The 22,235-nt window shown below is 41.4% G+C and overlaps 2 protein-coding genes across 4 annotated transcripts in view; both read right to left on the minus strand.

The window, feature by feature from the left end:
* The window catches only part of MTMR4 (myotubularin related protein 4), an 81,037-nt gene extending 79,212 nt beyond the window's left edge, over positions 1 to 1,825 (minus strand). The window contains exon 1 of the mRNA XM_075854098.1: positions 1,642 to 1,825. The gene's annotated coding sequence lies outside the window, so the exon portion shown is untranslated. The remainder of the gene's footprint in view (positions 1 to 1,641) is intronic.
* A 9,728-nt stretch (positions 1,826 to 11,553) lies between these two features.
* LOC142741417 (caspase-1-B-like) overlaps positions 11,554 to 22,235 on the minus strand; it is a 40,100-nt gene continuing 29,418 nt past the window's right edge. For 2 of the 3 annotated variants that reach the window (XM_075850795.1, XM_075850794.1), the window contains exons 7-10: positions 21,112 to 21,246; positions 20,118 to 20,227; positions 17,671 to 17,753; positions 11,554 to 11,943 (exon numbers count right to left, since the gene is read on the minus strand). In XM_075850795.1, the coding sequence (XP_075706910.1) occupies positions 11,859 to 11,943; positions 17,671 to 17,753; positions 20,118 to 20,227; positions 21,112 to 21,246 (413 nt within the window). In that variant the 3' untranslated portion in view covers positions 11,554 to 11,858. Of the gene's footprint in view, positions 11,944 to 15,975; positions 17,754 to 20,117; positions 20,228 to 21,111; positions 21,247 to 22,235 lie in introns of those variants that run through there. The other variant, XM_075850796.1, reaches the window with a different exon arrangement.

Below are 22,235 nucleotides of genomic sequence, written 5' to 3' on the forward strand. Positions count from 1 at the left end.
TTATGCTGAATCTGCCAGATTATACAAAAGCATCATTGTGAAGGGTTACTGTCCTGGATAACAGATCGCTGACTGCTTGGGGGCCTTTATCCTCTTGATGGGTTCCCTTTAAAGTGAACATGCAATTTGGGGGCTGAAACATATGGATTGGGGCAAATAAGGATTAGAGGGCTGTAATATAAAAAGAGGCGGGCAGAAATTGGAAGGGGCTATACATGGTTGGTGGCTGAAAGATAGAGAGGAAGCAACGGAGAGCTGCACTAAAGAGAGAGTGACACTTATGAGGAGGATACGGAACGATTTCATACGGATATGGTTAGTCGTGAGTATGCAAATAACTTAGGGAATGTAATATAGAAAAGGTGGCAAATAACGTCTAGAGGTAGATCAGTGACAAGAGGGCTGTGACAAAGAGGAGGAAAGGGGGCTGTAGTATAGATAGTAGTGGCTGTTAGTCATTGTAATATACAGCTGGTTGATCAATGACAGGAGTATTATAGGCCAAGCACGCAGCACATGGAGGTTTCCATACTACAGACCCACGATGATGTTGCATGGGGCATCCATAAGTGACCACAATACTTCTATAATATGCATACGATGGAACGACTGCGCTATTGATTCCGTCGAAAAAATGGAAACCTGCCGGAACGGTGACAAACGGAAACCATTAGCAATGTTTCCGTCACCATTGATATCAATGGTGATGCAAACGGAAGTCTCTATACATCCACTCCGCATAGCGCCGATGTAAGCCCAATCCATCAGTCAGCTGGAATGACGGCTCTGCTGACAGCAGCACCTGTGTGCATCGGACATATAACCTAACCATAATACCAATCAAATTGGAGTTGATTGATCGGTATTAAGATTTGCACAAAAAAAAATACACTTCACAATTGCTTTGAAATTCTGCCACAAAAAACAACTGGCTTTCAGAGCCTGATTTCTCTTCAAATCCGCCTATTTTCTCCCTGAAAATACGCTGTGTGAACACGGCCTTAGATTGCGTGTTAGAGGCACACAGGAGCAGCTGTCAGCCTAGCCGTCAGTCCAGCTCACTGACAGATTCCGCTTACAGTGGCGTTATGCAGCTTCTACGGGTATTGGATACATACCAGCTGCAGCGCTAAAACCAAAAACATTTTTGACAAACTGTACAGGGCTCGGCTTTCTCTGAAAAGCCCATGAACATGAATGGAGGGTCAGCACGTGGATAGACTATGCTGCACTATTGTTTCTGGTTTTCTCGGCTGGATCTGCAACGATGTGAACGAGGCCTTATAGAATATTTACAGAGAGCCAGGAGACGAGGAAAGGGAAACTAAAGGCTGCTGGAAGGTGAGGAAGATGCAACTTGCCTATAATAAAGTAGATTACATACTCCCATATACTACAGATTTATGCAAATGATAATCTAGAGTAATAAGTACACTAAAAAAAAAAAAAGATTTTATAAATATGTGTTATATAAGTGCAGAAGGAGTAGTCAGTAATGTTTCATTGCGCAGAACAGATGGAGCAGACTGTGTGAAGAATAATGAGGAACATCCAAAGGCGTGCTGTATTGTGGGGGAGAACCCGTACACCCATCCTCAGCACGCCCTGCAGTCTACACACGGTAGCATACACATGGCTCACCTCACGGAATGGGACTACACCGGCTGCTCTATGCGGTATTTATCTGCGGTTATTACTAGCCTGGTCCTCAGCATACTTCTCACTGATCACTTCCTGATGGAGTCGCTCTCTAATGCCGTCAGCTTTGTGCCCAAGACCCCGCCACCTGACCTCTTCACGGCACTCTGCACGTACTACGTACCGCCCGAATATGGAAGAGCTCTGTATATGTTTGCGGTCATTCGCTACCATGATAAACTACAAGCCCCACAATCCTCCGCTGGCAGGGCACGGCGTACCGTAGAGGGAGATGATTGTGGGAGATGTAGTCCATGAGCTGTTGTAATGTCGAACAATTACGAACAGGGCGGTTCATGGAAGACAGAAACCTGTCAACGATGAAGATTTCTGTACAATATTTGGTTTATGCCTCTGTGTTTTTTAAGAAAAAATGAGAAATACAAATGTGTTATTTATTTATTTTATTGTTACAAACCTCACTACTGCTATGTTGTACAATGAATAATAATAATTATAATAATCTTCATATAATAATACAAGTAAGGCACAGTTTCAATTCAGTATATTTTTGGATTAAAATCAATTCATTAAATTAGCATTAGTAGTCATCTGTAAAAAAAAAAAAAAGTTATGGGGCTGTTCACATCTGCGTTAGGCTTCGTTTACATCTGCGTCGAGGCTTCGTTCACGTGCTCCGTCTGACCTTTCCGTCAGGGGATCCCATGAACGGAATACAAACGGAAACCATTGATTTCAATGGTGACAGATCCGGTGCAAATGGTTTCTGTTTGTCACCGTTGTTTAACCCCTTCCCGACATTTGCCGTACATGTACGTCATGGAAAGTACTGACTTCCCGCATCTTGCCGTACATGTACGCCAAATGTTTGGGACCGGCTCAGAAGCTGAGCCGGTGCCATCATCACCGGATCTCAGCTGTATCTTACAGCTGACATCCGGCTGTAACGGCGGGGACCGAAATTAGCTTAGATCCCCGCCATTAACCCCTTAAGTGCAGCGCTCAAACGCGATCGCTGCACTTAAGGTGTTTGCAGCTCATCGGAACCCCAGTAATGAAATTGCCGGGGTTCCGGTGGCTGCAATGGCAACCGGAGGCCTAATACTGGCCTCCCGGTCTGCCTAGCACCGAAGCCGGTCAAGATCCGCCCGGCGGCAGAGCCTGATCGGCTTCCGTAGCTGCCGGCAAGATGGCGCCGGGTCAGGAGCTGATCTGGCGTCATCAGCGGTGGAAGTCAGCTGTACTGTACAGCTGACATCCACCTGTAACGGCAGGAACCGAAAGCGATTGCTGCATCGAAGCGGTTACTAGCAGATCGCCAGCCCTGACAGGCAATCGGGACTGGCGACTGCTGTTATGGCAACAGGAGACACAATGGTCTCCTGCTCTGCCATTACGGAAGCCGATTTAGGCCCCGCCGGGAGGCGAAGCCTAATCGGCTTGCTGTCAGTGAATGACTGACAGATCTAATACATTGCACTACATAGGTAGTGCAATGTATTAGAAAAAAAAAAATCTGACCGTTGGAACTTCAAGTCCCCTAGTGGGACTTGAGAAAAAGTGTAAAAAAAGTGTAAAAAAAAGTGCAAAAAATAAAAGTTTGAAAACAATAAAAGTTTCAAGTAATCAAATAAAACACAATCCCCCTTTTACTCTTATCAAGTCCTTTATTATTGAAAAATAATAATAAACCATATGTATTTGGTATCGCCACGACCGTAACGACCGGAGGTATCAAAATATTATATTATTTATTGCACGCGGTGAACAGCGTAAAAAAAACCGTAAAAAACGTTACCAGAGTTTCTGTTTTTTGGTCACTTTGCCCTACAAATATTAGAATAAAAAGTGATCAAAAAGTCGCACGTATCCAAAAATGGTACCTATAAAAACTATAGCTCGTCCCGCAAAAAACAAGCCCTCATACACCTCCGTCGACAAAAAAATTAAAAAGTTATGGTTCTCACAACTTGGCGACAGAAAAAATACATTCTTTTTACAAAAGTAATTTTATTGTGCAAAAAGTTGTAAAACATAAAAAAGTGCTATAAATTAGGTATCGCCGGAATCGGACTGACCCACAGAATAAAGTTAACATGTAATTTATAACGCATGGTGAACGCTGTATAAAAAAAACGAAAAAAGCTGTGCCAGAATTGCGTTTTTTTGTTTACCTGGCATCCCAAAAAATAGGATAAAAGGTGATCAAAAAGTCGCATGTACCCCAAAATGGTACCAATAATAACTACAGCTCGTCCCGCAACAAACCAGCCCTCATACCGCTACGTCTATGAAAAATAAAATTAGTTATGGCTCCAATAAGTCAGGAAATAAAAAAATATGCAGTTGTGCCCGAGGGGAACATTTCTTCTGTTTGAAGAGGCGATTTTTCAAGGACCTAAAATTAGGGAACCAGGAAGGGGAGGGCCCAAACATATCCGCTGGAAGCGACGGTGCCCGTATTATACCAGGACAACGCTTTCCCAGCAAAATTCCCCAAACTACAAAAGCGCGGAGTGTGGACCAAAAGGGGGATAAGAAATGACACCATTTATCAGTGCGACACTGGCCTGTTCGGAAAGGATTGCTTCACAGCGTAACACACATCTATGGATCATTTTATTAGTTTTTTTTACCCCGTTATTATACCACCTGACTATGCCCCTTATATACTCCGCCCGGCTTACATATGCCCTACATTATAAACGGAAACACCAGTAAGACTCCAAACAAAACTACTACCAAGCAAAATCCACGCTCCAAAAGCCAAATGGCATTTCCTCCCATCTGAACCCTACAGCGTGCCCAAACAGCAGTTTCCTTCCACATATATGGCATCGTCATACCCGGGAGAACCCTTTTAGCAATTTTTGGGGTGTGTGTCTCCAGTGGCATAAGCTGGGCACGACATATTTGCCACTGAATGGCATATCTAGGGAAAAATATAAATTTTTAATTTGCACCATCCACAGCGCATTTATTAATGGAAAAGACCTGTGGGGTGAAAATGCTCTCTACACCCCTTAATAAATGCCTTGAGGGGTGCAGTTTCCATAGTGGGGTCACTTCCCAGGGGTTTATTTTTATTATTTCACATCTGAGCCTCTGCAGTTGTGAACCAATACTTTGTAAATCGCCAAATTAGGCCTCAATTTTACATGGTACCCTTTCACTCCTGAGCCTGGTCGACTGTCCAGGCAAGAGATTAGGGCCACATGTAGGGTGTTTCTAAAACCAGGAAACCCAGCATAATAATTAGAGAGCTGTCTCGTTATGGTGGCACAAGCTGGGCACCACATATTGTCCACATATCTGTGGAAAAAATCCCATTTTCACTCTGCAACATCGAGTTCACACTAATTTCTACAAAACACCTGCAGGGTTAACATGCTCACTACACCCGTAGGTAAATGCATTGAGGGGTGTAGTTTCCAAAATGGGGTCACTTCTGGGGGGTTTCCACTGTTTTGGGCCCACAGGCGCCCAGAAACCAATCCAGAAACATCTGCACTCCAAATGGCGGTCCTTCACTTCTGAGCCCTGCCGTGTGCCCAAACAGCAGTTTATGACCACATATGGGGTATTGCCGTACTCGGTAGAAATTGCTTTACAAATGTTAGGTTCTTTTTTTCCTTTATTTGTTGCGAAAATGAAAAAATTTGCGCTAAAGCTACGTCTTATTGAAGAAAAAGGATTGTTTTTATTTTCACTGCCCAATTCTAATAAATTCTATGAAACATCTGTGGGGTCAAAATGCTCACTACGCCCCTAGATGAATTCCTCAAGAGGTGTAGTTTCCTAAATGGTGTCACTTTTTGGGCGTTTTCATTGTTTTTTCCCCTCAGGGGCTTTGCAAATGTGACATGGCCGCCGCAAACCATTCCTGCTCAATGTGATCTCTAAAAGCCAAATAGCGCTCTTTCCCTTCTAAGCCAAGCCGTGTCTCCAAACAGCCGTTTATTACCACATGTGGGGCATTGTTTTACTCGGGAGAAATTGCTTTACAAATTTTGTGGTGCTTTTTCTCCTTCAGTCCTTGTGGAAATGAGTAAAAATAAGCTAAACCTACATTTTCTTTGAAAAAATGTTGATTTTTATTTTCAGGGCCTACTTCCAATAATTTCTGCAAAAAACCTGTGGGGTCAAAGAGCTCACTATACCCCTAGATAATTTCCTCAATGGGTTTAGTCTCCAAAATGGGGTCACTTGTGGGGGGTTTCCACTGTTTTGTCTCCTCAGGGACTTCGTAAATGTGACATGGCCTCCGCAAACCATTCCTGCTAAACTTGAGCTCCAAAAGCCAAATAGCGCTCTTTCCCTTCTCAGCCCTGCCGTGTCTCCAAACAACCGTTTATTACCACATGTGGGGCATTGTTTTACTCGGGAGAGATTGGTTTACAAATTTTATGGTGCTTTTTCTCCTTCAGTCCTTGTGGAAATGAGAAATAATTAGCTAAACCTACATTTTCTTTGAAAAAATTTAGATTGTCATTTTCAGGGCCTATTTCCAATAATTTATGCAAAAAACCTGTTGGGTCAAAACGCTCACTATACCCCTAGATAATTTCCTCAATGGGCGTAGTTTCCAAAATGGGGTCACCTGTGGGGGGTTTCCACTGTTTTGTCCCCTCAGGGGCTTTGTAAATGTGACATGGCCTCCACAAACCATTCCTGCTAAACTTGAGCTCCAAAAGCCAAATAGCGCTCTTTCCCTTCTCAGCCTCGCCGTGTCTCCAAACAACCGGTTATTACCACATGTGGGGTATTGTTTTACTCAGGAGAAACTGCTTTCCAAATTTTACGGTGCTTTTTCTCCTTTAGTCTTTGTGAAAATGAGAAAAAAAATCGCTAAACCTACATTTTCTTTGAAGAAATGTTGATTTTAATTTTCACGGCCTACTTCTAATAATTTCTGTAAAAAAGCTGTGCGGTCAAAATGCTCACTGTACCCCTAGATAATTTCCTTGAGGTGTGTAGTTTCCCAGATGGGGTCACTTTTGGGGGATTTTGACTGTTTTGGCACCGCAAGAGCCCTTCAAACCTGACATGGTGCCTAAAATTTATTCTAACAAAAATAAGGCCCGAAAATCCACCAGGTGCTCCTTTGCTTCTGAGGCCGGTGCTTCAGTCCAGTAGCACGCTACGGCCACATGTGGGATATTTCCTAAAACTGCAGAAACTGGGCAACAAATATTGAGTTGCATTTCTCTGGTAAAACCTTCTGTGTTATAAAAAAAATTGTACTAAAAATGTATTTCTGCAAAAAAATATGAAATTTGTAAAATTCACCTCTACATTGCTTTAATTCCTGTGACATGTGTAAAGGGTTAAGACATTTTCTAAATGCTGTTTTGAATACTTTGAGGGGTGAAGTTTTTAAAATGGGGTGACTTTTTGGGGGTTTCTAATATATAAGGCCCTCAAAGCCACTTCACAACTGAACTGGCCCCTGTAAAAATGGCCTTTTGAAATTTTCTTGAAAATGTGAGAAATTGCTGCTAAAGTTCTAAGCCTTGTGAGGTCATAGAAAAATAAAAGGATGTTCAAAAAACGATGCCAATCTAAAGTAGACATATGGGTGATGTTAATTAGCAACAATTTTGGGTGGTATAACTGCCTGTCTTACAAGCAGATACATTTAAATTGAGAAAAATGCAAATTTTTGCAATTTTTCGCTAAATTTTGGTGTTTTTCACAATTAAATACTGAACATATCGAGCAAATTTTGCCAGTAACATAAAGTCCAATGTGTCACGAGAAAACAATCTCAGAATCGCTTGGATAGGTGAAAGCATTCCGGAGTTATTACCACATAAAGTGACACATGTCAGATTTGAAAAATGAGGCTCGGTCAGGAAGGTCAAAAGTGGCTAAAGAGGGAAGGGGTTAAGGTTCCGTTGTTTTGACATAATTATTAGCGCAGTCGACTGCGGCATTGATTGAGTAAAAATGACGGAACCCTTACACAACGGTGACACATGGAAACCATTTGCATCGGATCAGTCACCATTGAAATCAATATCGATGCAAACGGAAACCTATGGTTTTCATTTGATTCAGTCAGGGTTCCGTTCATGGGTTCCCCTGACGGGAAGCTCTGACGGAACCCATGAACGGAGTCCCGACGCAAATGTGAACGAAGCCTTAGGGGCTTCCGTCACAGATTCCGTTGATTTTGCCAGAACAAAATAGCGCAGCATGTCGGTACCCATTGAAGTCGTTGGTTTCCATCATGCAATGGATCCCGGGCTTCTAGTATTCTTGTTGTTATGCTCTTATGATGGAATACAGTAGAACAACGAAACACGGTTCACAGATGTGAACGAGCCATTATACCCCTCAGTAACCTATGTGTGCTTAAAGAGGCTCTGTCACCACATTATAAGTGCCCTATCTCCTACATAAGGAGATGGGCGCTGTAATGTAGGTGACAGTAATGCTTTTTATTTAAAAAAACGATCTATTTTCACAACGTTAGGAGCGATTTTGGTTTATGCTAATGAGCTTTCTTAATGCCCAAGTGGGCGTATTTTTACTTTCGACCAAGTGGGCGTTGTACAGAGGAGTGCATGACGCTGAATAATCAGCATCATGCACTCCTCTCCATTCATTTAGACAGCAGAATCGCGTTCTTACTAGAACATGATCTGCAGCCACATACACAGCGATTCTGCTTTATTAACGTTAATCCAGTGTCCTGATAATGAATACACATGACCATCCAGCCTGGACGTCATGTGTATTCAGAATCCTGACACTTCTGAATCTTTTCTGTGAGATTCCAGCAACGGAAACGAAATCTCGTTTACCTCCGTGATCTCGCGAGATTTCGTATCCGTTGCTGGAATCTCACAGAAAAGATTCAGAAGTGTCAGGATTCTGAATACACATGACGTCCAGGCTGGATTTCATGTGTATTTATTATCAGGATACTGGATTAACGTTAATCAAGCAGAATCGCTGTGTATGTGGCTGCAGATCATGTTCTAGTAAGAACGCGATTCTGCTGTCTAAATGAATGGAGAGGAGTGCATGATGCTGATTATTCAGCGTCATGCACTCCTCTGTACAACGCCCACTTGGTCGAAAGTAAAAATACGCCCACTTGGGCATTAAGAAAGCTCATTAGCATAAACCAAAATCGCTCCTAACGTTGTGAAAATAGATCGTTTTTTAAATAAAAAGCATTACTGTCACCTACATTACAGCGCCGATCTCCTTATGTAGGAGATAGGGCACTTATAATGTGGTGACAGAGCCGCTTTAAGGGCAGGGGGGGGCAATCTGGTTGTGACACCATTCTGGTGACATTTTATGACGCCCATTCAGCTGATGGTGACTAGTCCTGTATAAACTGCAATGAGAGCAAGTTGGAAAAAAAAGTGAATTGGGCCCCCCCCCCCCATATTGGAGAAGGGAAAGTACACAGATTGGGGGTGATTTATAAAAACTGGTGCAAAGGAAAAGTGGAGCTGTTGCCAATAGCAATCGATGAGGTTGCTGCTTTCATTATTCAAAGGGCCGCTGAAAAATAAAAAACGGAATCAGATTCCTATGGGAAACGACTCCAGTTGTCCCTTGCACTAGTTTTTGCTAAATCTACAAACTGCTTCCCCCTGGAGTACTGCCCCACCTCTGATGGATAGTGCACTACTGAGTGCAGGTCACTAATACTGCCCAATTCTGGGGTGGACATAACATCGCCTCACATCTCCTTTCCATGGCTCACAAGTTTGGAGACCAAGTGTGTTCTTGCACAGGAGCCATCTACTCCCTGTTTCTTTCCCTGGCCCAATCTATACCTATTTGTACAGATGTCTTCAAAACCCTTTTACCGTGCAGGATATTAGGAAATCCATGAAGACGTCATGTTAAATTACATGACCATAGGCAGCAGTCATGGCACAGCCTGTGGCGTTGCGTCCACAGAGCCATGCCATGATTGGCTTCCATAGTCATGTGACATCTCAATGGATGTGACATCACTGCCTGAAGGATCAGCGGTGGAGGATGCAGTAGGCCGCGGTGCCGGGAACTTGTGAGTATATTTAAAAGATTTTATATTAAGATACCGTTTCCAAAATTGTATTAAAAAGCACAGTCAACTACTCTTTTTAGCACAACTGTATTCAAAAAAACAATGTATACTGTGCGGTCTAAGTTTTTTGATGAGTGCCAATCGCCAGCAGTCACGATTTTGGTTGGACAATCTCTAAAGGGGCAGAGCTTATGGAAATTTGCAGCAAAAGAAGGCATTTCCACCATTTTGGAGGTATTTTTGGTCGGAGCGGGGGCAGGGCTTAAAGTATCCCAATTTGGGAGATTTAAATGTTGGTAAGTATGGGCAATTGAGATGCAGAATGTTCAGAGTTTGTAAGAGGGGTAAACACAAAACCTCCAAAGACGCACAAGCCACAAAGCCTCTGCAGAAACCTCAGAGACAAGCAAGCATAGTCACTTAGTCGCGCCACGCGTCGCGAGAGGAAGTGAAGCTTCGCCAAATAGTTAAAAGAAGCAAATCTTGGAGTAAAATTTTGGACATTTTCTCAGTGAACAGACAGAGACTCCATATACTTACCTTCCCTGCTCCTGTCCTCTTCACCTCCAGAGCTGGCTCCTAATGGCGGTCAGCATCAGGGCGCTGTATGCGCTTCACACATAACGTTGAGGTGCCAAATCGCTTCAGGAGCCAGTGCTGCGCCCGAAGGTGAAGAGGACTCGACTGGGTAAGTATAATATGGTGGATACTGTATGCTGGGAGGCCCTGTATCTAAGCCGGGGGTCGTGTATCTAGGCCTGTGGCCCTGTATCTAAGCCTATTGTGTGTGATACTGTATGCTAGGGGCCCTGGATCTAAACCTATCATGTGTAGTACTGTCTTCTGTCTTCTGGGTCCCTGTATCTAAACCTATCATGTGTGATACCCTCTGTTGGGGGTTTGTATCTAAGCCTATCATGTATGATACTGTCAGGGATCATTACCATGTATATTGTTGGCAAAAACATTATTACTTTATATAAACTAAAAATCTGTATATTACACAAAGATTTGTAAATGAAACAAGATGGAGTCTGTATGAGAAACACGCCTATGGAAGACACCCCCCCTGGAATGCAAGAGGAGTGTACAGAAGAACTTACAGCTGAGGAGCCAATGGGGCTTAAGCACGTCCCACATCTCTAGGCAGGGAACTTGTGTTTCTTTCTTTTGTTCAATAAAAAAGTTCAGTTCACTTCCTACTCGACGGAGGTAGGATCTATACCAACTTGTCTCGTGGTATGCATGCTCTCAGATTTCAATTTACAGAGGTGGTTATTCGGTGTGAGATAACAGGGAAAAAAGGAAGTTTTACCCTGACAATACTGTCTGATGGGGCCCTGTATCTAAGACTATCATGTGTGATACCGTCTGCTAGGGCCCTGTATCTATTATACCTCTCATGTGTGATACCTTCGGATGGGGTCTGTATCTAAGCCTATCGTGTGTGATACTGTCGGCTGGGGCCCTCAATCTAAACCTGTCATGTGTCTTAATGTCTGCTGGGGTCCACAGGAGAGAGCAGCACCATCTTACGCCTGCACGGATCACATGACACAGAAAGGGGCGGAGTAAGACAGATTTTTGTGAAGTGCACGGGGCCCCAACATTAACCCTTGCCCTAAGCCCCAAAAAGACTAAGGATGGCCCTGATCATGTGATATGTCTTGTCACAAATATCCCAGTTCTAGTGAATCCAGCAGTGTCCTATAAGCAGTCCCGGAGGAGAGGAAAAATAACGACATATTCTATCTTATGTAATATACTGTAATACTTTATTCCTATTAGAACCCTCGTCCCCAGTAACACCTCAGGAGGATAAGAAAGTGCGTTAAACTTATTTGTTTCATCGTATAGATGCCCAGTTTACATGGGCCTGGGTCTAGGGACAAGTTACCTTTAAATATTCTCAATATCTTTGAGACAAATCAGAACATTCTCTCATCTATAGTCCTTCCAAATGGACTGTATGTGACCGGAGCACAATCCTCATGTTCTGGTCTGCAAAGCACTTGAACAGGATTTCACTGATACATTTCATGTCTTTTATTGCAGAAGTTGTTTGCCAAATGATCCAAGTGAATTTGTCCAAATGTGTGAACACAGAAAGGTATACGCTGATCTTTCAGATACAACATAGGACCGGAGGATATAGAAACTTCTACTTCTCATCCTGGTACATCCTGTACTGCTTGTGATGCTTGCTGCATTGCCCTCCATTATAAATCCTCTGATGCAGAAGGTCGCTGTAAAAGGAAATCAATGGTACAATGTGCAAGATGAATTAGTAAATATGGTCACAGTGGTCAGCCACACCTTTAACCCTGCCAAGCACGCGCCTACCATTAACTTACGGTATGCCGACTGCTATGTATCAGGACATTCTTATGCATCAGGATCACAACAGTAATATGACATAAAAAATAAAAGAATACATTTACAAATATAAAATTATAATTAGCCTAATTCATTAGATTTCTGAGGACTCTTCTGCATCTTGCTTTACAAAAAGCCCCTCTTAAATCACGAACCATATGCAAGAACCATTTAAAGGAGTTTATAATGAAAAACACTTCTTTGTAAGGCTGCGTTCCCAAGTAGTCTAAACTATGCAGAATTTCTGCAACAGAATTCTGTACGGAAAATCCGCAGCATTTGCAATAACAGCAAAGTGGATGAGATTCAAACCGTTCTCATCCACACGCTGCGGAAAAAAATCAGCTCAGAAAACATGCATAAATTTACCTGCGGAGAGGTTTCTTAATCTGCAGCATGTCAATTTATGCTTTGGAATTGTTGCACTTTTGTTGTGTTTTTTCCAACAATGTTGCATTTGTTGTAGATGTCAGGGGGGAGAAGGGTCGGGCATGTTGTATGGGGGAGTCGGGAGGAATAGCTGTTGGCCGAACTAACATTCAGTCTACAGCTATCTAAAATGTATGGCGAGCTACAACCCCTGTTGCATTTATAGGGGCACTCTGGCTCACCTAAGGCAGGAGCCTGCTACTTATCTGAAGGGGCGGTGGCGCCACTGAAACCAACCGCCTCCACCCCATCCATCACTATGACTGTATCTGCGTCTATATGACGCAGATACAAATACATGGATATCTAGCATTGGCAGGGCAAAGAACATTAGAACCTTGCCCTGCTACTTAGTGCCTTTCAATGACGCATGCGGCACAATGAATTTATTGCGCCGCCTATCTACAGGAGGCTTTATAGGGGGCACTATGTATATGGGTACTGTCTACAGGGGGCTCTATGTGGGGCACTGTCTACAGGGGGCTCTCTATGTGGGCCACTATCTACGGGGGGCTCTATGATGGGCAATATCTACAGAGGGTTCTATGACCAGCAATATCTACAGCATGCTCCATGGGGGGCGCTATCTAAGGGGGCACTGTGTGTTTGTGTGGGACACATTGAATGGTGGCAAAGTGTGTGGTACCAGGAGAATTTTTATCTTCATTTATCGGTGCGGAAATGTTTGAAAAGTGAGAAGCTAAAAACATCTGAGTGTCAAACTGCAGCAATGGGCCGTGGCCGGGAGAAGTCACCATAGAGGTCTGGACGGAATGGAGAAGAAAAGAGAAAAAGAACGACTAGGATCTTATCTGTGAGTCATTCAATGTAAATTTTTATTATGCCTCTAATCAGTACTGTAGTCAACGTATGATCTGCAGCGAGATGATGGGTGGTATGATTGTTTTTTTTTGTGAGACAGCCATTTCCAGTATATTCTTACCACTGTTCGGCCATGCTGGGAGCTGTAGTTTTACGCCGTACAAACCTATACGGCAAGGGTTGCACTAAATTTGCAAATGATCTCTGTATTGAGCTGTATTTGTGCAGGTGCTGTATTTATGTATTGAGCTTGATCCTTTTGCCATATATATGTAGTGAGCTTGATCTTTTTGCCGTATACATGTACTGAGCTTGGTTCAGGTGCTGTATTTATGTACTGAGCTTTGTTCTGGTACTGTATATATGTATGAGCTTGGTTCTGGTGCTGTATACATGTACTGATCTTGGTTCTGGTTTTGTAATTATATAGGATATATTTATAATAACAAAATTTCAGGGAAAGAATTGTTGCAATACATGGTCTATTTAATGGGAACCTGCAAGGTAGTTTTAACCCCTTGAATTGCCACCATGTGGTAATGCATGACCTGACAATATTTCAAAACATTCCCCTGTATGTTCTTTTCAGATGCAGCAAAATCTATAAAATCAACTTTTAAAACGGCGCACGCTATATGCTAATTACACTTTAAAGGGACATGGGGCGGTGCCGCTATCCTGAGGAGTCACATAGTCTTGCCTCCAAACCCACCTTTCCATGCTTGATTGACATATTCCTGCTGGTTCTATATCACTACCAGCCTCCTCCAACTTTCTCGGATGCACCATTGCCTTGTATTATATTGGCACGCACCGTACAGCGAGGTGTACTCTGCTCGACTTATCGCTGCACTATGCATGCCAGGGGAGTAGAAGGCAACGGCACATCCGCAAGAGTTGGAGGAGGCTGCTAGTAATGTAGAACAGCCAGGGGGATGTCAATCGAGATCTGGGGGGCGCCATTTTAATTTTCCCCTCAGGCAGCAGAAAAGCTAGAATCGGCACTGGGTATGTTAACACATGGTAGATTGCAAACATTTCTGCAACTATCCCATACATCTGAATCTATACACATGATGCAGAAACAACCACATTCAAGTAAATGGAACAGATTTTCTGCATCACATCTGCCGTGTGTGAATATACCCAATAAATTCAATTATTATTTTACTATGTTCTGCCACAATTTCATGTAATCCAGCAATTTTCATATCTGGGCTGGAGATATATAACTAGTCATCCTGAGATTCCGGTTTCTCCACTATTCCAGAAATACAGAATTGCTAAAATTACTATGACGCATGGAGCTGTAGTAGATATTGTGCCACTGATAATCAGATTACTTCCAACATTTACAGTTTTAAGCATGTCCCGAAAACACATCTTTTTAGACAGTCCTATCACATTCCCTAATTTGACTCCCTTCCTTTGGCCCCCTATTAAAGAGGATCTGTCACTACTTTATTAAAGGGGTTGTCCACTACCGGACAATTGACGACCTAGACACCCGGACCACGCACCGATCAGCTGCTCCAGTGGCCTGCGAGATCGGATGTCATTGCACAGTATACAATGTATGGAGTCGGAAGCAGATGGCTCCGTTCATTGCGTAGCGGCCATGCTTCAGAACTGCAGCTCTGCTCCTATTCACTTGAATAGGATCAGAACTGCAGTACTGCAGCTCGGCCGCTATTCCGTAATCGGAGCCGACTACTTCCGGCATGGACATCCGGTGCCTGGAGGCCACCAGGGCAGCTATCCGGTGGATAGGTCATCAATTGTCCGGTTGTGGACAACCTCCTTAATGCCCACTCTCCTAACTAATCTGATAGGCGCTGTCATGCTGATAATTACAGTGAAAATTGTATCCCAAACATTTATTATTTTAAAAGTTATGAGCTTTTTTCTAAATATGCAAATGAGGCTATACTAGCCAAATGGGCGGTAATGCTGCTCTTTCTCTGTGGGCAGTGTTTGTGTTGTCTGTATGACGCTGTCCAGTCAGCGTCATACAGCTCCTCCCCTGCACAGCGTGATCTCCGCTTCAATCGCAAGATCATGCTGTCCTTACACTTTTGGCCGCAGCTCCTTCAACACATCGCCTCAGCGCTCATCCAGGGACTGTGGCGATGTTAAAGGAGCTGCGGCCAGAAGTGTAAGCACAGCGTGATCTCGTGATTGAAACTCGCCACACCAAAAGGACAGCAGACAAAAGAGTGACATGGACCTATCTACTGAGGCACTCATATAGACCGAAATCTAGACATTTAGTTAGCAAAGAATACTGAAAGATTTCATTTTTGGAGACTGTAAAATAACCTCTGGGCTATAGTACAGACTGTAACTTAGGATAAGTACAAAGTAAGTCATAATATTAAGTTAGGTTACTCAACTTTTTTTCTCAGTGTATTAATTTTATATGTAAACTGTAAAATGTTGTTCACCCATGAGAGATTAAAAAAGGGGTATTAAAGAAGGGGTTATCTAAAAGGTAATTCACTTTAAGGCAATTCTTTATACATGGGTAGTGATTGTGTCCATGTAAAGCTATACATATACAGTATATAACACCTGCAAGCCACTAAGAACAACACTCAAAAATAATGTATATAATTCTCATCTTTATTAGAAATACAAATAATTAAAAAATCTAAAACACTTAAGATGTGGAGATGTGATAATACAGTGATAATCGTAATCTAATTGATTTTAAAACATGCAAAATTGTAGAAAAAAATTCATAATTATATGTCAAATAACATTATAAAAATATGTATACATATGTCAGTACTAACCACTGGACTACCCACAGGTAGAATTCAGCCAGTTCAACCTGGTTATCTAAATCTGGCACCCTTTCTCATTAATAACGTGGGACCTGTGTGGCTAGCACTTTTGCCGAGAGCACTGTATGGCACTATTCCTGGGTTCACTATCTATGGACACTATTCCCGGGGGCATGGTATACCACTATTTCTGTGTTCACTGTATGACACTTAAAATTGAATTTTATGGATTGTATGTATTGAAGTAGGAATAATTCAGCTTTCTGTACAACCCAAAAATATCTTTGTTAGTCCCTATTAATCCTATCCCTGACACGACTGGCTACACTGTTGTAACACTCATTTTAACTCTTTCCCAAAACTAGACAAATATTACTACTACTAATAATTGTTATTTACATAGCGCCAGTATATACCAAAGCACTTTACAATTTTGGAAGTAATAAGTAAGTAAAGGCCCATTTACAAGGCATCTAAATAGGTGTCAATAGCGACCGTGGTATCTAAGCCATTAGAATGAGGCGGGCGGCTCCCTGTGAGAGCACATCAACACCCCCCTGAGACGAGATCGCGAGGCGATGATGGTTGTCATGGCAGCCTGGGGGCTTAACAGGAACCTGTAAAAATTACAATACACTGCAATACATTAGTGTATTTTACCAGCAATCTGACGATCGCCAGTTCAAATAAATTTTCAGTAATTACAATAAAAAAAAATAAAACCTTTTCACATTTTTTTTCTAATGGAATGTAAAAAATAAACAAAATTTGGTATCACCGCGTCTGTAAAAGTTAGAAATATTACAATATAACATTATTTAACCCGCACAATGAAGGGCGTCAAAAAAAAAAAAAAAGATTAAAAAGCCAGAATCGCTGTGTGTTTTTTTTTTTTTTGTCACCTTAGCGCTAACAGAATTGTAATAAAATGCGATCAAAAAGATGTATATACCAAAAAATGGTACCCATGAAACCAACAGCTCGTCCTGCAAAAAATAAGACCTCACACCGCTCAATCAACGAAAAAATAAAAAAGTTATAGCTTTCAGAATGTGGCAACACAAAACACTTTTAACAAAAAAATTCGTAAAGTAGTAAAATATATTAGAAAAATACATAAATTTGGTATCACCATAATCGTATAGACCAGCAGAAAAAAGTTCAGTGGATGTTTTTATCGCAGGGTGAAAGCTGTAAAAACGAAACCCCAAAAACCATGGAGGAATCACAGTTTTTCCCAATTCCACCCCACAAACAATTGTTTTTCCGTTTCCCAGTACATTATATGGTACTTTAAATGGTGCCAATAAAAACTACAAGTCCTCCCACAAAAAATAAGCCTTAACGTAAAAATAAAAAAGTTATGACTTTTGAAAAACTAAAAATGGCTTGGACTTTGACGGGTTAAATGAAAAGTAATCAAAACAAATGAACAAAGAATTAGACGAAAGAAGAGAGATCCCTGCTCCTAATACATTATTGGTAACAATAACAAGGATGGAGTTAGAAATCTCTTCCATTCAAAATACATAAATTGGTATTCGCAAATGTTGTTAATACCCAGGCAATAGGAAAAATGTCTTCAGAAGAGTTTTTCTGTCCTGCGTTGGCATCTGTAAGTTATTCTTGAATGAGAGTTGGACCTATGAAAATAAAAAACATTATGAAAGATCAAGCAATACACTAATGTGTTCCCTATATGTAGTTAAAGGGTTTGTCCAGGATTAGGATAAAGATATTTTTTTCAGAAACATCGCTTCGTCTGTCCATGGGGTATGTTTGATATTGCTGCTCATCACCATTTTCAAATCCTACACAATCCCTTTAATATGGGGCTTCCTGTGAATAATTCCTGCCCATCCCATGTAAATTGATGAAAAATTGCCAGAAGCCCATTCATTTACATCCTGCCTTTGATGCCCCTGCCAGCTCCTGCTTGCAGTGCCATCAGCAGGATTTGTTTGTCACACTGGGAAAGCTTCTGCATTCAGGCAGTTTCCAGGGAACCCTGTGAGGTCACACTGTTAATGATGTCACAGGGATTCCCTGTGCACAGAAGGCTCAGAGACATGCAAAAAAGAAGCGCTCTGAGTCTCTTATGAATGTCTGTGTATACCAGCGGGAAGGGTTTTGAAGATCCCTGTTCTGGAGAAAGGTGCAGGTACCATAGGTAGGATCTACACCTATCAGACATTTATGGCAATCCTGTGAATATGCCCTAAATGTCTATGATGAGAATAACCCTTTAAGTATACTCAGAGGACTAGACTAGGGCAGAAACACTTATGAATATTCATGAGCAGCCATGTTAATACACAGTTAAACTTTAGGAGAATTAAGGTATTGGGGTGTTTTTTAATGCTGATTTTGCCACACTTTCCACGTCAAAATTAGCGTCCAAAAACACCCCAAACTGAAAAAAAAAAGCGTCCTGCTCTATCTTGAGGCAGGTTCCGCTCTTGAACCTCTATTGAAATATGAAAAAAAAAACAGCGCCGTACAGCCCGACACAGGTTTTGACACTATTAAAATCAGATTTTACAGATAAATAAGGTTCCCAACCAAAAAAAACCCCTCAAAAACCACCTGCATTTTAAAAACCGCCTTGAAAATGCTGAAGGAAGTTTGAAGGCAGATTTTTTTTTTCTGTTTGAACATACCCTTACAGTATAAGGCTTTATTCACACTGCATTGGAATGTACACCTGGTGTACACAATGTACACCCTGATGTACACCCTGAATTTACAGCCCAGACATATGCAACTGTATACCATATGTCTGCTATTGGCCAACATTGTAAAAAAAAAAGTATACTGTGCATTATAGTTTTTACAGGATACACTTGTATTTGAAAGCATAGTAAAGTACACTTTCTAATACAGGTAAAAAAAAAAAGAAATGGCCAAGCATACCGGTCAAAGGACACTCTTCTGCCATAGGACTAGTCTGTCATAGGGTATGGAAATGTTCGATGTATACACCGGAAACATTTTCCAGCATATCTTCTGAACGAACACACCAAATGCGGTATGAACATAGCCTTAGTAGAAAATAACTCTCACATACTGCAGAATGGGGCTTAAAAGATGAAAATGCTATTTGGTAAACAAAAATACAAAAAGTAAAGCCGGGAAATTTACGGGAAAAAGAGGCAGAAATCATGTTTATACCCAAAAAACAACAAAAAATATTGACCAGTACATGTGAAAGAAATAGAAAACAAAAACAGAACGGCGTTTACTACAAAGTATACTTTTTCTTTTGTCTTTAATAGGTCCAAAATTATGTGCAGATTAATTTATTTATGTACCTTTTATAAGGGACAGAGATCTGTTTTTCTATTACAGAGCTTAAAATCCCCAGCTTTCCTACAATAAAATATTGAATCCCTCCAACTTAGGGGGTTTGTCCCACGATGAAAGGGGTTGTCCGGTTTTAGCAAATTATTGTCATGTTTTTTGGACGGTGTGCAGGCAATTATTATGGCTTATGGTGGGTGAGGTTCTGTTTCTGCATGGTATGGTAAAGATACAGATATCTAGTTACCTTGGTTTTAATAATGTAATCTGTTTTCATACTGAAGGTATATACGATAGGTAACATATGATATTTATTGACTTGGATTTGTTTGCTATTACCACCATTTATGCCCTGCCTTATGAAAATACACTGTCCTGTTCTTGTACATTTGTGTGTACTATGTGTTTTTATGAGTGTTTTTTAAAAATGGTTTGTATAACAATTTTTTGGCTATATTGATTATTGTTTTTTATTATAGTATTTAGAGAAGATATATTGGATAAAAACGGCAATAAAACTGTATGTGTGTGATCCCGGCCTAAGGAAGAAAAAGGTGTGCAACATACCTAGCGATTTGTGCCAAATTTAGCAAGTCACGTTTGTCGTTTTGATAAATTTGGCGCAATATCTACCATTCTACCCAACTAATGCTGCATTATTGATTAATCTCCTCCATTGTTCTTACAATTTCTCTATGAATGCTTACGTTTCGGAAGATATCCTCTAGAGATAAATTGTGAGCATCTTTTTTCATGCAATTAATCAAACACTGAATAAACAAGGAGCCGCTTCCTGGATCTCTATAGGAAACGGTATCTGGAGACAGAAAGAAAAAAAACATCACTCATTATCAGCCGTTTGTCAGAAATCTAGAACAGTATCACTAGTACAGCACCTGTGTGCCGACACCCAAATTGCAGTTCGTAGGTTTATGTGGTTTGTACACCAACTAGATATACTGGCCACCATAGAAGTTGAACTAGTGTAGAAATTTTTGTTTTTTTTATTTGTATACAGAAATTCTGTGAAGAAATCCATGCCCCATTAGCCACACCCACCAGATAAACCACACCCATAAAGCCTCATCCACATAAGACACACCCACCAAAGAAGCCACAGACTAATTGTCCGTGGAAAAAAAATTCAAATGTTGCCAACTATGAGCTTTGTTACTGTGTTGGGTTCAAAATCATTGCCCCTAGAAACTGCTCTGCACCCTAGTTTACTGAGTGGGGTGCCGAGCAGATTTAGTTGTAAAATAGGGATACAATAGGTTTATCTTAAGCCTTATTTAGACGAACGTTGAAATCGTCCACGTGTCGGACGTTTTTTTTTTAACGTACGTCACACGGCTGCATGTATTTCTATGGGGCTATTCACACGGCCATAGTTTTAACAGAATGTGTAAATGGCCCGTGAATAAATAGGACATGTCCTATCTTTGTCAGTTTTCATGGATCCCTCAATAGAATCAAGTCTATGAGGTATCCATGAAAACGAGTCCTGCACGGGTGCAAAATGGCCGTGAAAAACGTCTGTTTTCACGGCCGACTTGAAACATGTTCGTCTGAATAAAGCTTTACAATGAGTTACGTGGTTCCAGAAACATATATAAGATAAATGTATTTGGGAACTTTGGTGGCAAACAGTAGTAAATAACTGTATTTTAATAAAAGTTTGGTCACAGTTTGTCTGTATACCTGGTGTTGTCGAATAGAAGCAGATAAAGTCCAGCTCTTTCAGCATCTTGTGCACAGCATCATCTTCCAAATGTTCTTGTCCGCTGTTAGGGAGCTCCTCAGCACTGTCACTGACTAATACCTGACTCCTGTCATCTGCATAAAAATATTTATCTCTGAGTCTCAAATATTGGTTTTTACCTTTACAAATATAGTATCTAGCACTAGGACAAACCTTTCGACATTTGATGCTCACGTTCACATCTGCGTCAGGTTTCCGTTCTGACGTTCCGTTGGAGCTTCCCGTCAGAACGGAACCCTGACTGAAACAAACGGAAACCATAGGTTTCCGTTTGCATCACCATTGATTTCAATGTTGACGGATCCGGTGCACATGGTTTCGGTTTGTCTCAGTTGTGCAAGGGTTAAATCGTTTTGATGGAATGAATAGCTCAGTCGACTACGGTATTCATTCCGTCAAAACCTATGGTTTCCGTTTGTTTCAGTCGGGGTTCCGTTCTGACGGTGAGCTCCGATGGAATGTCAGAACGGAACCCTGACGCAGATGTGAACGAAGCCTAAACTTGTCATGTCAACCAAATCTCATCCTCCTCCAGAATGATAAATGGAGCGCTGAAATGAAAGGCAGGACTTCTAATTAGAAATATATGTAGCAGCTTCCATTCCCTCAGATAGTCCTCAGCAATACTAGGGACCACATGATTCATTTTGAAAATTGAAAATAAGGGTATGTTCACACGCAGTGAGCAAAAACGTCTAAAAATACGAAAACAGCTCCTGATTTTCAAACTTTTTTTAACTCGTGTTTTTTGCATTGTTTTTTTACGACCGTTTTTGGAGCTGGTTTTTCAATGGAGTCAATGAAAAACGCCTCCAAAAACGTCCCAAGAAGTGTCCTGCACTTCTTTTGACGAGCCGTCATTTTATGCGCCGTATTTTGACAGCGACGCGTAATATAAAGGCTCGTGGGAACAGAACATCGGAATTCCCATTGAAAGCAATGGGCAGATGTTTGTAGGCGTATTAGGGGCGAATTACGTCCGAATTACGCCCGAATTACGTCTGAAACCACTGCGTGTGAACATACCCTAAGATATAGTTTAAATATTTGTGGTTTATTTTAC

This window comes from Rhinoderma darwinii, chromosome 2 (genome assembly GCF_050947455.1).
Source record: "Rhinoderma darwinii isolate aRhiDar2 chromosome 2, aRhiDar2.hap1, whole genome shotgun sequence".
NCBI classification, from domain to species: Eukaryota; Metazoa; Chordata; class Amphibia; order Anura; family Rhinodermatidae; genus Rhinoderma; species Rhinoderma darwinii.